The sequence below is a fragment of the Panthera onca genome, chromosome D2, assembly GCF_046562875.1.
Source record: "Panthera onca isolate mPanOnc1 chromosome D2, mPanOnc1 haplotype 2, whole genome shotgun sequence".
Lineage (NCBI taxonomy): Eukaryota > Metazoa > Chordata > Mammalia > Carnivora > Felidae > Panthera > Panthera onca.
In genome coordinates this window covers 56,141,856-56,159,687 of record NC_138349.1, presented here as the reverse complement: position 1 = coordinate 56,159,687, position 17,832 = coordinate 56,141,856, and the positions used below count along the sequence as shown (strand labels likewise).

At 55.2% G+C, this 17,832-nt stretch overlaps 1 protein-coding gene across 2 annotated transcripts in view; it reads left to right on the top strand.

The window, feature by feature from the left end:
* Nucleotides 1-17,251, top strand: part of ADAMTS14 (ADAM metallopeptidase with thrombospondin type 1 motif 14) — an 82,232-nt gene extending 64,981 nt beyond the window's left edge. For both annotated transcript variants that reach the window (XM_078434333.2, XM_078434334.2), the window contains exons 16-22: nt 2,901-3,064; nt 4,472-4,640; nt 5,124-5,256; nt 6,978-7,185; nt 11,491-11,620; nt 11,748-11,858; nt 14,588-17,251. In XM_078434333.2, coding sequence (XP_078290459.1) covers nt 2,901-3,064; nt 4,472-4,640; nt 5,124-5,256; nt 6,978-7,185; nt 11,491-11,620; nt 11,748-11,858; nt 14,588-15,069 — 1,397 coding nt within the window. In that variant the 3' untranslated portion in view covers nt 15,070-17,251. The remainder of the gene's footprint in view (nt 1-2,900; nt 3,065-4,471; nt 4,641-5,123; nt 5,257-6,977; nt 7,186-11,490; nt 11,621-11,747; nt 11,859-14,587) is intronic.
* The last annotated feature ends 581 nt before the right edge of the window (nt 17,252-17,832 follow it).

Here is a 17,832-nt window from a genome sequence, read left to right as displayed (position 1 = left end):
GAAAGTTCTAGATGGCATCTCCTTCCAACAGAAGGCTGTCTCATCTACATTGAAAATCTGTTGTTTGTAGTGACGTTCGTGAATTATCTTAGCTGGATCTTCTGGAAAACTTGCTGCAGTTTCGACATCAGCACTTGCTGCTTCCTTCACCTTGTGCCTTTATGGCTTCTTTTCTCCAACCTCTGCTGTCTTCGAACTTTTGTCTGCAGCTTCCTCGCTCTCCTCCTCTTCCTCTCTCAGCCTCCATAGAACTGAAGAGAGTTAGGGCCTTGCTCCACGTTAGGCTTTGGCTTAAGGGAATGTTGTGGCTGGTTTGATCTTTTTTTTTTTTTTTAATTTTTTTTCAATGTTTATCTATTTTTTAGAGAAAGAGAGAGCGCGAATGGGGGAGGGGCAGAGAGAGAGAGGGAGACATACAATCCGAAGCAGGCTCCAGGCTCTGAGCTGTCAGCACAGAGCCTGACACGGGGCTCGAACCCACAAACTGCGAGATCATGACCTGAGCCGAAGTTGGCTGTTTAACCGACTGAGTGCCGCCCCAGGCCCCCCTGGAGTAGCACTTTCAATTTCCTTCAAGAACTTTTCCTTTGCCTTCCCAACTTGGCTGACCGTTCGGCACAAGAGGCCTGGCTTTTCGCCCATCTTGGCTTTTGACATGCCTTCTGCGCTAAGCTTAATCATTTCTAGCTTTAGATTTAAAGTGAGAAACATGTGACTCTTCCTTTCCCTTGGACGCTTAAAGGCCATTGTAGGGTCATTAACTGACTTGATTTCAATAGTGTTGTGTCTGCGGGAACAGAGAGGCCCGAGGAGAGGGACAGAGATGGTCGATTGGGGAGCAATCCGAACACACTCATGTATCCGTTACGTTTACTGTCTTTTTTTTTTTAAATTTTTTAAAAATGTTTTTATTTATTTTTGAGACAGACAGAGCATGAGCGGGGAAGGGGCAGAGAGAGAGGGAGATACAGAATCCGAAGCAGGCTCCAGGCTCCGAGCTGTCGGCGCAGAGCCCGACGCGGGCCTCGAACTCACAGACTGTGAGATCACGACCTGAGCTGAAGTCGGACGCTTAACCGACTGAGCCACCCAGGCGCCCTAAGTGTGCTGTCTTAAATAAGTGGGGTTCATGGTGTCCCCGAACATTTGCAATAGTGACATCAAAGATCACTGGTCACAGGGCACCGTGACAAATTTAATAATCGTGAAAAAGTTGGAAATACTGCGAGAATTTCCAAATTGTGACCCAGAGACCCAAAGTGAGCAAATGCTGTCAGAAAAAAGGCACCAAGAGACTCGCTCGGCGCAGGGCTGCTGGGGGACGGTGGCTGCTGAGAGGGTAGCAGACAGAGCCATGGGGAGATTTGAGGCCGGGCCCGGCTCTGGCTCCAGGTCTGGCGATTCTGGGGGCAGAGAGGGATCAAGCATCGAGAGATGAGGGGCATCTGTCCTCTCGCTCAGCAGGGAGGCCGGTCCTCCAGGCGGCTGGGCCACCAGCGCCCTGTGTGTCCAGGAGACACCTTTGCCCCTCGCGGGTCTCTAGGTCCCCATCTGGGGCAATAATAGCACCAACCTCGGGATGTGTGTGAGGATTCCGCCGAGGCAGGCGCCAGAGTGACCAGTGCATGGTGAGTGCTCTGAATCGTTGGCTCTTATGGTCTCGTCATTACCCTGGATGGTTTTTGTCGGCACCAGGTGGGGCACCCCAGGGCTCCGGAGCCTTTGCTCCCCCGCCTGGGCTGAGGGGCTCGGGTCCGAGGCGGCAGCCCTTCACCAGCCTGCTCCAGGGCGGCCAAGGCTGTGACGCAGGGGCCTCTGCCAGGCCGTCTGCACCTGCACACCTCCCACCCAGCTGCCACCCGACACCTTTCGATAACAAGTTATGGGTTACTCACTCAGCGGGACTTTAAGGGGTGGACATTTACAGGTGTTTCTAAGACTCGCTCTGTGCCAGGCCCCAAGGACACCAAGACAGAGGAGATACACTGACAGGCTGTGGGGGAGACAGGCACCAGTGCTAACACTCGGGCCCTGTTCTGATGGCAGTCATAGTGCCTCCCATTTATTGAATGCCAGCTGCATGCCACGCACTCTGCCTAGCTCTTTACACCTATGGACTCCTTTAATTGTCCCAAGGACCCCATGATGGATAGGTGGGACTGCGGTTATCCTCATGCGGCCGCAGCCCTATGAGCTACGGATGATTAGCATTCCCATTTTACAGATGGCGAAACTGAGGCAGCACAGGGCGGCTAAGTAACTTCCCCAGATCAATCTGGTGCCAGGGCCTGTGTTTTTAGCCTCGTGCTCTGCTGTAGAAGGGAGAGCAAGTCCCCGAGGACTGGGCAATCAAAGAAGGCTTCCTGGGGGCGCCTGGGTGGCTTAGTTGATTAAGCGTCTGACTCTTGGTTTCGACTCAGGTCGTGATCTCTCGTGGGTTCGAGCCCCGCATCGGGCTCTGTGCTGACAGCATGGAGCCTGCTTGGGATTCTCTGTCTCCCTTTCTCTCTGCCCCTACCCCGCTTTCTCCCTTTCTCTCTTAAAAATAAAAAAATACATACATAAAAGGAAAACTTACTTTTTTTTTTTTTTTTAAAGAAAAGAAGCCTTCCTGGAGGAGGGGAATGTTGTGCTGGGCCTTCCATAGGAGTGAAGATTAGTCAGACAGGAAGAAGGGAAGACGGTGGGAGGAATGGGTGCGCCAGGGTCTAGAGGCAGGGGTGCTGCGTGCAGCCGGTGCATTGACTCATCTGACTGAGGAAGGTTCTGGTGGAAAGGGGTGACAGGTCATAGGGAGCCCCAGGGGATCCACTAGGAAGGTCTCGAAGCCCCAGAGGAGGTCTGGCTAGTGTTCCTGTGGAGGGGAATAGAAATCTGTGTGACCCTCTCCCCATGGCCAGCGGTGAAGAACCAGGTCACAGGCAGCTTCATCCTCAACCCCAAGGGCAAGGAAGCAATGAGCCGGACCTTTACTGCAATGGGCCTGGAGTGGGAGTATGTGGTGGAGGACGCCAAGGAAAGCCTCAAGACCAGTGGGCCCCTGCCCGAAGCCATCGCCGTCCTGGTGAGCCCCCACCCTGTACGGTGGCCCCTGCCCACCCCCTTGCTGCCCCAGCCCAGCCTCCCCAGTCTTCACTGTTGAGCCAGCGCAGCCCCGGCGGAAGCAGTGTTGCAGTGTCTTTAGCAGCCTGGCCAAGGCCAAGGCCTAGATGCCCTCTGTGCACAAAGGCTGGCAGGACGCACGTGAGGAGGGAGAAAGAAACGGTTGTCTTGCTATGAGAGGGAGTCTGTTCTCCGTCACGCAGCGTCAGAAACAGGGCCTGGGAATGAGAGGAGGCACCTGCGTTGGTTCCCCCTGTTGCCCTGGCGTCATCCAATGTCCGCTTGCATTATGGCATTGCCCGCAAGTGACCGGGGGGTGCCAGCTCACGCTGCCAGCCTCCGGAGAGGGGGATGCGGTCACTGTCCTTGCTGGGGTCCACCTCTTCCCACACCCCCTCTTCCTAGGCCATAGACCGGGGCTTATGGAGCAGGGATTATTAATGCAGGAGCTCAGACCAGGAGGGGCTTTGTCTGTGGTGCTCCTGACACTGGCTGATTCATGCCAGGGAGAGCTTGGACAGGCTTCTTTCCTGGTGTGACCGTCACTAGTCGGGGAGGTCCTAGAGGGCAGGGTCTGAAGCCTATTGGTGTCAGTGTATTATTTCACTCTGCATGTATCTTCTATTCACCTTATACGTTCTGGCCACCCATACACCTATGCCAGTGATGGAGGTTACCAAGACCCATTCAATGGGCAAAGAATAATCTCTTCACCTAATGGTGCTGGGACAACTGGATAGCCACATGTAAAAGGATGAAGTTGAACCCCTACCTCACTCCGTATACAACAAGCTCAAACCAGATCAAATATCCAAGTAAGAGAGCTAAAACCATAGAACTCTTAGAGAAAATAGAGGGGGGAATCTCCTGACCTTGCATCTTATGATACCAGAAGCATGAGCAACAAAAGAAAAATAGGTAAACTGGTCTTCATGGAAATTGAGGACCTTCGTACATTGGAAAGACATCGTGAAGACAGTGAGAAGACAAGCTGAGCAGAATGGGAGAAGGTATTTGCAACCATATATCTGATCAGAGGCTTACAGACCATCTTATATCTGATCAGAGTCCTATAGACCTGGCCATAGGTCCAGACCAGATGCCCTGGTAAGCAAGACAGACCAGCAGACACGGTCCCTGTCCTCGTGAGGACTTATGTCTGGGAGGAAAATGATCCCAGGTGAGCACGCAGGCTGTTCCTGCTGCTTAGCCTGAGTTTGCTGCGTGGCTGCTGGTCTGAATGGTCTCCCAGGCCGTGCTCGGTGCTGACCCCACATCCTTTCCTTTGACCCCCTCCTCCCTGTCCCCCCCATGCTGGCCCTGTTTCTCTGCTCTCCAGTCCTGTGCCACCTGCTCTGTCTCCCCTCAGGTGCTCCCCCCAGCTGAGGGTGGCCCCCGCAGCAGCCTGGCCTACAAGTACATCATCCATGAGGACTTGCTGCCCCTTATTGGGAGCAACAACGTGCTCCTGGAGGAGACGGACACCTACGAGTGGGCGCTCAAGAGCTGGGCCCCCTGCACCAAGGCCTGCGGAGGAGGTACGGGCCTGCCCAGCCATCTGGCTGCCTCGTGGGGCAGCCCAGGGCTTTGCAGGGGAGGAGTAGGAGTGGCTAGGGGCCAACACTGTCTCCACCTGATGTGTCCCTAGTTCGTGCCTCCGTTTCCCCTTAAAGATCTCTCAGGTGTGGCACCTGCCTGGCCAGAGCCTTGGGGATGGGGCTGGGAGTGGGGGAGCAGCACCGGGGCAAGGCCTGCACCCTGTAAGGGCTCCCCCGCTATGCAGGGAGGCAGCCGTGCAGAGCCAGGCGCCTCCCCCACCCCAGCCCCTGCACCGCTGGCACGACATCAGGGACACATGAGATGGGCTGGCCAAGGAAGGCTTCTTCAGAAGGAGACTTGGGCAAGAGGGGTGCAAAGGCACGGGGGAGGCACGGGCCCTCCAGAGCATGCCATCCCTGAGACCCAGCGGAGCGGCGGGGGCCTGGCGGGACCTGGCCCAAGTCAGCCTGTCCTCCCCCCAGGGATCCAGTTCACCAAATACGGCTGCCGGCGCCGGCGAGACCACCACATGGTCCAGCGGCACCTGTGTGACCACAGGAAGAGGCCCAAGCCCATCCGCCGGCGCTGCAACCAGCACCCGTGTGCCCAGCCTGCGTGAGTGTCCGGGGGACGGCCAGGAGCCTGACCCCTTCCCATGGGCGTCACTGACTCTCTCGTAGCCCTGGGCCCGGGAGGAGGGGCTGCTTCCTCTGGCCCTGAGTGTCCAGGGTCACGGCCCCTGCACCCGGGACTCCCTGAGCAGAGCAACCCACACACCGGACTCCGTCCGTGGCCAGTGCTGCCCTCCTTGCCGGTCTAGCCGCATCTGCCCCCGTCTGTCCCTTGTGGGGTTTGCGGATTACCTTCCGCTCCCAGAAGAAGGACAGTGCTTCCTTTGTTCTGCCCCTTCAGCATTCTTTTACAGATGGGGAAACAGAGGCCCACTTTGGGGACACAGCTTTCCCTCGATGATCCGAGGGGACGTTGAGGTGAAGTCGATCTCAGCGCTTCTAGACGCCGGGGCATAGGCCAGGATGCTGTCCGGCGGCCCCCATCCATAGTCTAGCCCCTGAGTGGGTTCCCTGACCTGAGGAGACAGGCTCATTTGGGCACAAGATCATGTTCTTGGGCTTATTTGGAGGGGGCTTCGTGGAGGAGAAGAGCTATGACTTTTCGGGAAGTCGAGGTGTGGCCTTGAGCCCGTCACAGAGATGGCCCCAGCGCCTCCCCGGCCCCAGGCAGAACGCCCAGTCCACTTTCCTGCCTCCCCAGGAAACTTCTGGAGTCCGAGCCGTCTAACTCGGCCTGGCTGATTCACGGCAGCTCTGCTCCCTGAGGCTGGGGGGACCTCAGGGCCAGGACAGGAGCTGGGGATCAGTGCAGAGTCCACCGTGGCCTCTCCGTGCCTGGCCCAGGCGGGATCCCCTGCCCCTCAGTCCTCCACGCTCCCCCTTTACATGGCATGCCGGCCACTGTCCCCGCCAACGTCTGTGGCCACAGAGCACGCGGCGCTGACTCGGCTGTGGTCCTGGGCACGTCACCGCCCGCCCCCCCCCCCCCCCGCCCCCAGCTTCTCATCCGTAAAATGCCAAACGAAGTTTGGGGCCTTTTTTCTCTTTTAAAGGAAGGGGTTGGCCAAAAGAGCCCTCATTCGCTACAAGATGTCTCAGGAACCTGAGAGGGGAGTGGGTTGTGGCCGCCCCTCCCGCCACCCCACCAGAGCCATTTTCGTCTTTGTCTAATTCATCCAGGGGTGTCTGCTTACGGTGCTCTTGGAAGCTGCTCCGTGGCCAAAAGACGGTGGGAGACCACCAGCTTAGCTGATCGGCACCAAAACTCTGCAGGTGCTGACGGCGATAGTAACAGTGCCTGTCTTTATTACATGCCTACTGCATGCATGCACTCTGCCAAGTGCTTTTAAGTATACACGTCCTTTAACTGTCCCAAGAGCCCCAGGGGCGGGGGTTCAACTCTACCAGCCATGAATCTCGTGCTGTATCTCAGCACCTAGAACAGTACCTGCCCACACTCCAATATTTACGAAGTGCTGAAAAGAATTCTGATGTTCATAACTTGCCTGCGGACATGCAGGGTGCCAGATGTAAAGGTACATCATACCCGTGCATTTTTCAGATGAGGAAGCAGAGGAGATCATAGGCGACCCCCCTTATGGCAGCTGCAGAGCCCGTGGACGGTTGTCTTGGCTCCCAGCATTCTGAAGCTCAGACCCACTTGCCAGCTCCTGCCCGCAGCGAATCAGGGGGTGGGAGAGACCCTGGGAGGAAGCGTCCCCATAGTCCCGCCTCTCCTTCACCTTTTGCTTTGTCTGTCTCTAGGTGGGTGATGGAAGAGTGGGGTGCCTGCAGCCGGAGCTGTGGGAAGCTGGGGGTGCAGACCCGGGGGGTTCAGTGCCTGCTGCCCCTCTCCAACGGGACCCACAAGGCCATGCCGGCCAAGGCCTGCCCTGGGGATCGGCCCGAGGCCCGGCGGCCCTGCCTCCGCGTGCCCTGTCCAGCCCAGTGGCGCACGGGAGCCTGGTCCCAGGTGAGTTGTTCTCAGAGGGTGGGAGGGGCTGAGCCAGTGGCCACCTTCTCTGGGGAGTCCGGGAAAAGGTGGGTCTGGGTAGGGAGCTGGATGTGGTGCTCCCTGCTGGCAGAGAGTCTCCACCTGAATTTCCCTCCCCACCTCTGATCTGATCTGATCTGATCTGAATTTTCTCAAAACTGAGTCCAAGAGCTCCCATGTGTGCTGGGCCATGGACCTGGGCTAGGCCTTTATATTCATTCACTATGTGCTCTGACCTAGAACTGGGTCAGAACTAGGAGGCATGGGTTAAGACCCCCGTGATACAGGTGAGCAAACTGAAGCACTTTCTTGCATTCAAGAAATATTTACCAAATGCCAACTACGTGCCAGGCACGCTGTGCTAGGAATGCCTGGAGTCCGTCACCGACTTGTCCTCATGTAACTTACGGTCCAATGAGAGAGACCTAAACCAGTAACAGAAGCATTTACAGATGGCGGTTGGAGCTGTGCAGAAGTAAATGGGGGTAATGTATCTGGGAGGACCTCCCTGAGGAGGTGACGTTTGTGTTGAGACTTGAAGGCTGAGCCACAGGAAGACCCTTGCCGTGTTCCAGAAACCAAAGGAGAGTGGGACTGGAGCTGAATGGAAGGGACAGGATGACAGAGAGGCAGGCAGGGATCAGTTCTGCAGAGCTTTGTGAAAAGTTACAATGTATTCCAAGTGGGGCTTCTAGGTGGCTCAGTCAGTTAAGCGTCTGAGTCTTGATTTCGGCTCAGGTCATGATCTCACAGTGAGTTTGAGCCCTGCGTCCCTCTGTGCTGACAGCAGGGAGCCTGCTCAGGATTCTGTCTCTCTCTCTCTGCCCCTCCTCTGCTTGTGCTCTCTCGAAATAAATAAAGACAAACTTGAAAAAGAATGTATTCTACGAGCAGTGAGAAGCTGTTGAAGGGTTTTAATGCAGATGTTCCAAGCCCTGACTCCAGGTTTAAAGGTCACCTAGCAGCTCTGTAGAAAGTTCACTGCTGGGAGGCCAGGGTAGGAAAGAGGAGATACTAAGAAGGCTGCGGAATAGCCAGTCCAAGTGCTCCTGCCTAGGCCCTCGAAGTGGCCACAGGGAAATTTTTGTCTTGAGTTTTCTCTAAAAAATTCATTTGAAGGGTGCCTGGGTGGCTCAGTCGGTTAAGCGTCCAACTTTGGCTCAGGTCATGATCTCAAGGTTTGTGGGTTCGAGCCCCGCGTCGGGCTCTGGGCTGACAGCTCGGAGCCTGGAACCTGCTTTGGATTCTGTGTCTCCCTCTCTCTCTCTGCCCCTCCCCTGCTCATGCTCTGTCTCTCTCTCTCTCTCTCTCTCTCTCTCAAAAATAAACATTAAAAAAATTTAAAAAAAATTTTTTTTAATGTTTATTTTTGAGACAGAGGGACACAGAGTGAGAGTGGAGGAGGGGCAGAGAGAGAGGGAGACACAGAATCTGAGACAGGCTCCAGGTTCTGAGCTGTCAGCACAGAGCCCGATGCGGGGCTCGAACCCACAAACCGTGAGATCATGACCTGGGCCGAAGTCAGACGCTTAACCGACTGAGCCACCCAGGCGCCCCTAAAAATTTTTTTAATAAAAAATTCATTTGCTGTGACACTTGAAGGCATTATGCTAAGTGAAATCAGCCAGACACAAAATGATAAATGCTGTATGATTCCACTTACCAAGAGTGGTCAGGTTTATAGAGACAGAAAGAAGGGTGGTGGGGAGTCCGTGTTTAATGGGGACAGGGTTTCAGCTTAGGAAGAAGGAGAAAGTTCTGGACGTGGAGGTGGTGATGGTTGTACAACATTGTGAATGTTCTTAATGTCACTGAACCATGCACTTAAAAATGGTTAAAATAGTGTTATGATATATATATATCTTACCATAATTTTTAAAACCTCTGGTCACAAAGATAAGTACAACAATGCTTAATTGTAATAGCAGAATATCAACAAATACCCTAAATGTCCATCTCTAGGAGATTGGACCAAAAAAATCATGGTCTGGGTGCCTGGGTGGCTCAGTTGGTTAAGTGTCTGAGTTTGGCTCAGGTCATGATCTCACGGTTCATGAGTTCGAGCCCCACATGGGGCTCTGTGCTGACAGCTCAGAGCCTGGAGCTGCTTTGGATTCTGTGTCTCCTTCTCTTTCTGCCCCTCCCCTACTCTCTCTGTCTCTGTCTCTGTCTCTGTCTCTCTCTCTCAAAAATAAGTAAATATTTTTAAAATGTCAAAAAAAATCATGGTCTGGTCATACAATAAAAGCTTGGAGTATACTTACCAATGTGGATAAACCTCAGAGGAATAGGTAAGAAAAAGCACTGAAATATGAAGGCAGATCACTTCCAATGAGATACCATGCACATAAAGTTTAAAGAGGCACAACACAGTATTTGAAAATCTGCCAGAATGCTGATATATTCAGGCTGCTGGTGGTATGTGAACAGGCTTTCGTGACCAGGCTTCCTCATACTTTTCTGGATGCTTAGAATATTGCATAAGGAAGAGTATTTTTAAATACCCCAAATCCCCGCACAATGTAGGCAGATTTTGTTTTCTTCTCCTCAACACACAGCTTTATTTGTTTGAATATAAAACAGAAGACTGCTGGCCCACAAAGGGCCCTTAGGTAACACTGGCAGTGAGGTGACAGGTGGTGGAAGACTGTTGCCCCTGTGAGACCGACAGAGCGTTCAGGAGCTGTTGGCATTATCCATCCTTGGGGGAGGAGCCATCCAGTCCCACGGTTTGTGTGGCCCTTAACGCTCGTGTCTCCCTCGGGCCCAGCAGGAGAAGTACATTTCTATGGCCTCTTCCCCGTCCTGTGGCCTGGTCACACGGTGCAGCCTTGCTTTTGGGGAGCCCCCGCCACCAGCCTCCGTCTCGCAGAGGAGGTGAGGCCTGGGGGTGACGTGCACAGCAGGCCCTGCAAACTGTTTGCCTCCGGCTCCTTTGTGCCCACACCTTTCCCTTTTGGGGAAGAAGATCCTTTTTTTTTTATGTTTTATTTATTTTTTTTTTGAGAGACAGAGTGTGAATGGGGGGGGGGCACAGAGAGACAGAGAGAGAGAGAGAGAGAGAGAGAGAGAGAGAGAGAATCTGAAGCAGAATCCAGGCTCTGAGCTGTCAGCACAGAGCCCACGTGGGGCTCGAACCCACGAACCTCGAGATCGTGACCTGAGCCGAAGTCAGATGCTTAACCTACTGAGCCACCCAGGCACTCCAGGAGACACTTTTTTTTAAAGTTTACTTATTTATTTTGAGAGAGAGAGAGAGAGAGTGCATGAGCTGGGGAGGGGCAGAGAGAAAGAGAGAGAGAAAATCCTAAGCAGCAGTTTCCATGCTGTCAGCGGAGTGCCCGACACAGGGCTCAAACCCATGAACCGTGAGATCATGTGTGACCTGAGCCGAAATCAAGCGTCAGACGCTTAACCGACTGAGCCACCCAGGTGCCCCAGAAGACACTTGTGAACATGCCTCTGCCAGCTGAGTTTTGGTATGAGGCACAGAGTCACTGAATGTCAGAGCTAAAGGGGTTCATAGCGACCCTGTCACCCAGGTCTCTCAGTTTAGCAAGTGTCACAATCCGGGTCCTTACATCCCATTATTTAAAAAAAAATTTTTTTTTAATGTTTATTTATTTTTGAGAGTGAGAGAGAGACAGAGTGTGAGGGAGAAGGGGCAGAGAGAGAGGGAGACACAGAATCCGAAGCAGGCTCCGGGCTCCGAGCTGTCAGCACAGAGCCCACGCGGGGCTTGAACTCACTGACCGTGAGATCATGACCTGAACTGAAGACGGACGACCAACCGACTGAGCCACGCAGGCGCCCCCCCTTACATCCCATTATTAAGATATCATCAAGTGAGTGGACCTACTTCAGGTCACTCAGGCTGGTGGAGTTTGCCACCAATAGGGGACACACAATAGGGGAGTTTGCCAGAATGATCCACAAAATATTTAAGGACCCAGGCACAGGCCAGATATGGTAGACACAGGCAAAAGTGCTGGAATGGGGTTCTGGAGGTCCCCTCCTGAACCAGGGTTAACCATGTAGGTGACAGGGAGGTTCGGCCATTCGCCTGGCACAGGAATACGGACAGCTGGTGTTCTGTCCTCCTGAGGCTACTTGGAGCGGTCCTTGCATATCGCTCTGGTCAGTAGAAACCCGGGGCCCTCCTCTGTACCTTTCCGTCCTGGGCATTGGCTAGACTCTGGAGCTCACTGCTCCCTTCCTCTTGTCTCTCCACCTACGCCTCCCCGGCCACTGTGGCTTGACCGGGCCCCGGCCTTCCCGCGACAGTGCTCCGCCACCTGCGGGGAGGGCATCCAGCAGCGGCAGGTCGTGTGCCGGACCAACGCCAACAGTCTTGGGCAGTGTGACGGGGAGAAGCCGGACACTGTCCAGGTCTGCAGCCTTCCCCCCTGTGGAGGTGAGCTGGATAGGATGGGGGAGGGGGGCAGGCCGAGCTCCTCTGGCCTAGACCTGAAGCCCAGCCCAGCTTGCATCCTTGCCCCCTAGAAATCCCCAGTGCTGGAACTGCTTGTCCCCACTCACAGGCAATCTCCAGAACTCTACAGCGAGAGCTGACATTCGGGAACTTGTGACCCCAGAAGGACAGTGGGTGACACAGTCTGGGCCCCTACATCCCATTAACAAGATATTATCAAGTAAGTGTGTGTCTATCTGGACCCAACTGCCACCCCAAACCTTCCAGTGGTCGCCATGTCACAAGCACAGGCCATGCAGTGGAACGGCCCCAGTTTCCAGGCTGTCCATGTGACCTCAGCCTCCTGGAGCCTCAGCTGTGAGCTGGGGGTGCTACCCATACGGGTCCACAGTCCCTTACCTGCAATTCCAAAATGTTGAAAGCTTCAAGTGGTGCCCTGAATTCGGTGCAGACTCATTTCGCAGCAGAGTCTGGCCTGACCCAACAAGAGATCAATTATTCTTTTGCTACAGAAACATTGCTGTAGTTATAAGGGGATATCCCACTCCCTATGACAGATGTTCTATAATATGAATAGTACTTTTCTAACCTCAGAAGTTCTGAATTATCAGTCATATCTGGTTTCAAGGTTTTGGGATAAGCAATTGTAGATCTGAGCTGTCTTCGTAGGGTTGTTGAATTAAATGAGATAATGCACGCACTCCTGCCTAGCTGTCAGATAACAAAAATGGTGGTAGTACTTTCTCTCTGCCTCATGATCAGGAGCCAGTTAGTCCATCCTCCCCTCTATCCATCCATCTACCCATCTCTCCATCCATTCATCCATCCATCCATCCATCCATCCATCATCCATCATTCGTCATCCATGTATGCATCCATCCATCCATCTACCCATCCATGCATGCATCCATCCATCCATCCATCATCCGTCATCTGTCATCCATGTATCCATCCATCCATCCATCCATCTACCCATCCATCCATCCATCCATCCATCATCCGTCATCCATGTATCCATCCATCCATCCATCCACCCACCTATCCACCCATCCATCCATCCATCCATCCATCTACCCATCCATCCATCCATCCATCCATCCATCATCCGTCATCTGTCATCCATGTATCCATCCATCCATCCATCCATCTACCCATCCATCCATCCATCCATCCATCATCCGTCATCCATGTATCCATCCATCCATCCATCCATCCACCCATCTATCCATCCATCCATCCATCCATCCATCATCCATCATCCGTCATCTATGTATGCATCCATCCATCCATCTACCCATCCATTCATCCATCCATCCATCCATCCATCCATCATCCGTCATCCGTCATCCATGTATCCATCCATCTACCTATCCATTCATCCATTAACGTTAACTGAGCATCTGCTATATACCAAGCCATATACTTCCTTCCTAGATTCTTTCTCTCTCTCTCTTTTCCTGCTTCATCTTCTCAAGGACCAGGGTCTGACAAGACAAGTAGCAGAAAAATCACAGACTGTAAATTCTAGCTGGAGGACCAACTGGCTATGTGACCATGTGCAGATCCCTAAACCTCTCTGAGCTCAGCTCATCATCTCACTCGATGTCCACAGAGGATCTTCTGGCTCCAGCCTGGCTGCTGCTCTGCCCCTGTTCTGAGACCCAGGCTGCACAAGTGCCAGATTTCCTTCCCTTTTCTGTCCAGGAGCAAAGGGTCGGCTCTGATTCTGGTCCTAGAATTCTGGCGCCATCTAGAGGCCACTGGCTTTCCTATTTTTTTTTTTTTCTTAATTTTCCTGTTGCCCTAAACCAGCCCTCAACCCTCTGCCCCGTCCCTAAACACACACACACACACACACACACACACACACACACACACACACAGAGAGAGAGAGAGAGAGAGAGAGAGAGAGAGAGAAAATTAGCAGAAAGCAAAGTTCCTGCCTTCACATTGTCTGGAGAGACCTACCTGGAATTATCACAGAAACACAAAACGATTTTTAGATATCTGAACCAAAGCAAATGAAAGTTATATAGTGGGCACCCCTATATGCCAGGAACTTTATAAATGTTATTTATAATCATAATGTTATTGTTCATTGGTAAGTGTCTAGCATTATCCCCATTTTATAGGAGAGGAGACTGAGGGTTGGAGAGCTTCAGTGACTTGCCCAAGGGCTCATACTTTTTCAGTGGTGGAGCCTCAGTTGGAACCCAGATCTGCTTGATTCCAGATTTATCGGTGGAGGGCTTAGTGTTCCAACTGTGTGTTGACGGGTGGCAGGATGTTGCCTCGGCTTGTCCCAAGTGTGGGTTACCTGGGCATTTGCCTGGCCCTGGCCCAAGTGGATCAGTTCCTTTGGGTGGGTTGGGAGGGGACCAGGATTCCTACTTCACTGAGAGCAGGGTTTCCAAGCTTTGCTGCAGGTCAGAACCACCCAGCGCCCAGGCCACACTGGCCATCCAGTCTCCCCGGGCGTGGGAGGTGCGCAGTGCCTATCTGTAAAGCCCCTGGGGGATTCCACTTGGCAGCCACATCTGACGACTACTGATGTAGGCCCGTGGTTCTCAGATTGGTCCACGCACTGGAGTCACTTGAAGTTTTCGTTGAAACGCAGAACTAAGCCCCACGCCCAGAACTTCTGATTCGGTAGGTCTGGATGGGGCCTGAGAATTGGCATTGCCCACCAGCTTCCAGACGATGCCGGTGCTTCATGTGTGGAGACCCTTTTTGAGAACCACTGCTCTAGGGGATTTCAGTTCCTTTTCCGTAAAATAAGGGCTCTTACTCTGGCCAGTCTCTCCCTTCAGGCAGGCCCGTGGCGCCCTCCAGGGCAAAGCTTTAGAACAGGTCCAGCAAGGGCGGGAGCTGGAGGCCGGCGGTTGGGGGGGGCCGAGTGGGAGATGGAGGCCTCCTCCCGGCAGTGGTCCTTGTGCCATATGCGTGCAGCGGAGCCCTGCGTGGGGGACCGGTCCATCTTCTGCCAGACGGAAGCACTCGATCGCTACTGCTCCATCCCCGGCTACCACCGGCTGTGCTGTGAGTCCTGTTCCAAGACGGCCCTGGGCCCCGACACCAGCCCGGACCCTGGCTTGACCTCGCTGCCACCATTCTCTACTCCCGGGAGTCCAAAGTCCCCTCCAGATGCTGTGGAGCCCACTGTGGGAACAACAGGGTCAGATGCCCATCAGCACGGCCAGCCCACACAACTCCCGAGACCTCTGGGCACCAGCTCCCCGGTGACCCAGCACCGCTTTACTCCCCAGACACTGGGCCCCAGAGCAGCTGGGGGCACTTCCCCTGGCACCCCCCGGGGACTGCCTTGTGGCTGGACCAGGGCACCTGTGCCAGTCTCCGAGGAAAAAGGGCGGCTCGGGGAAGACCCGAAGCACCCAGGCACCAGCCTTCCCGCCACCTCCCTGGGGACATGAGCCCCGCCTCGCCTATCCCGCCAGTCAAGTTTACACTGTGTGCTGCCTCAGAGACCGCCAGCTCAGAGGACACGCAGCGGGGGCAGCGGCAAACACAGACTTCCTTCTAAATTATTTGCCTTCTTGTTGTTCTAGTTTTGGGGCTGTGACACTTGAGCCCGTGAAGCGGGCAGGTGAGGAAGAAAAAAGATCAGGGGAAGCCCTAACCGGAGATACCTCAGCAAGCAGCCAGGGGGCAGTCGCACCTCTCAGGGGCTCCCCGTCTGTCTCTTGGCAGGACTGAGGGCCAGCTAACACCCCCTCCTCCCACCCCGGATCCTTCCAGCTGCCTGCCTTTGCCAGAACTTGTGGGGTCCACTGTGGAGGTCCTGTCTATCTGGCCCCTCTCCCCAGAGAGGCAAAGCGGGACCAGGGAAGGTGAGGGGGGAGCACTCTCAGGGCAGTCCACGAGGAAGGGGGCGAGGGGTGAGTGTGGTCATGACGCTCTGGCTGCAGGGCCGGGGTGGGTGGGAGGCGAGTTCGTCTCAGGCCCAGCTCTTCATAGCAAGAGCGCCACACAGCTCCTCCAGCCAAGGCCGAGGCCAAGGCCAGAACCCACCTCGCCCTTGCTGGCCGGAAGGCAGTGTTGGTGACCACCTCTGCCCCGTGCACATGGCACCTCCTGTTACCTCCGGTGCATCCCAACCTCACCCGGTCCAGCCCAGAGAAGGGGGCCCCGGACAGTCTGGAATGCGTGTTCTCGTCATCCGGGGCGTTCGCAACTGGTGCTAGACCCTCTGGCTGCACCAGGAATGTCAACTTCGGTCGTCACTTTGCAGCATGAAAGGAGCCCGGCCCAGAAGGTGACTCTCTGGGACACGGGGATGTGAGTTCTCAGGTTGTGCCCCATCCATCATCGTTCTCTGCCAGAGACCACACCTGCTGGAGTCAGGGGTCTTCTCCCACCTGGCCGGGGCTGGGCCAGAAGTTTGTGGTGCTAGGGTAACGGGGTGCAGTCAGGTCCCAAGGCTGAGGACCACAGTCCACCCAGGCCCAAGCCCCAGGGCAGGATGTGAGCCTTTGCCCCATGCCTGGCGGGCGGGAGGGAGGTGACATGACCCACAGCGCTGTGGGGCCTCAGCTACCCTCCGTGTTACCTCCAAAGGCAGGTAACTTCCCTAGACCCCCTGGCTCCCAGGAAGCCCCTTGGGGTGCCAGGATTTCTCCCAAGGGTCCTCATTCCCAGTCACACAGAGGGTGTCCCGGACTCCTCAGCAGGTGACAGAGGTGCTTGCCTGCCTTCCTTCCTGGGGGCAGGGGGGCTGTTCTGAGCCAGGCTAGAGGCCTAGGAGCAGTGGGTCCCCACCCCCACAACCCCTGGAGAACAGAGGCCCGGAGGGGGCTCCCCAGCCGTCCTCTCCACCCGCTGCCACCCCCTCCCTGGGCCGCTGGGGCACACACTGAAATCATTCCTGTGAGACCCAGCCTGCCGGCGTTAGGGGTATAACTTCCCGTGCCTCTGAGATCCGGATCTTTACACGTTTATGTATTTATTAACATTGTCCTTGGTGTTTCGTTTTGGACGCCCAAATGGCGTGTTGTGTTTTTCTCGTTGTCTCTGTTTTAGAGGAAAAGGACGGTGAAGCCTCCCTCTCATGTACTCTGCTGGGCAAGGTGCCTGGGGGTAGGGGATGGATGGGGGAGCAAAGCCGCAGAGGCTCGACCCTCAGCCTCCCTGCCTCGGCCTCACTCGCTCTTGGGCTCCTCGGAGCACCAGCTCAGGGAAGAGAGGCCAGAACAGCACCGGGGGCCGGGGGGGTGCCGCCCTCGAGTAGCTCTGTGGCCTCGGGCAGGTCACCATCCGCGTGGAAGTGCCTGGGAGGTAGTTTTGGGGTGTGCATAGGGACAGCAAGGGGTGGCTTCCCTAGAGGGGGGGCGAGCACTCTTTCCCTGGAAAAGTCCAGGCGGAACGAGAGTGCCGGATAGGCGGGGGAAGGGACGTGACGCCGGGTGAGCAGGGAGGGCTGGCACGTCGCAGGAATAACTTAAAACCACCCATCCGTGGGGGCGCCTGGGTGGCTCGGTTGGTTAGGCCTCCGACTCTTGATGTCGGCTCAGGTTATGATCTCGCGGCTCGTGAGTTCAAGCCCTGATTTGGGCTCCGTGCTGACAGTGTGGGATTCTCCCCTTCCCCCCGCCCCTCCCCTGCTTGTGTGTGTGCGTGTGCGCGCACGCTCTCTCTCTCTCAAAATAAACATTAAAAAATCATTTAAAAAACCGGCCATCCGTGCTTCACACCTTGCTCGTGTCAGACATCACTAATCCACCATCGCACGCTTTTAAGGAGTGTACCCCAGGCCCTTCCCTGCCAGCCGTGGGGCTCAGGACGAGGCACAGAGGTCCGCTCCGAACCTCACATGCCTGTGTGTGGACCATCTAGCCTCAAGGCCAAACTCCGTTTATATCCCTCCGCCGAACAGCCTCCCCCTGGGAACCACCCATTCTGGACAACTACCACTGGAGCCCAGGGGTGCACACAGTGACGTCCCTGCCAACCTGGGAGATGCTGGCACGGGCCCTCAGATCGCACTCGTGACCTCAGGCAGGGAATTCTGCAGGCCAAGGTACAGATGGCTTGCAAAGAGCAGGGTCCTGGGGCCCCGGCGCGGGCGGGGGGTGGGGGTGGGGCAAGTGCCTTTTGTACGGTGGGCAGAGTGGGGTCCTCTAAGAGCCCCAGCACCCCTGGCTCTGACGGAGGACCGCGCACACTTCGTGGGGCAGGGA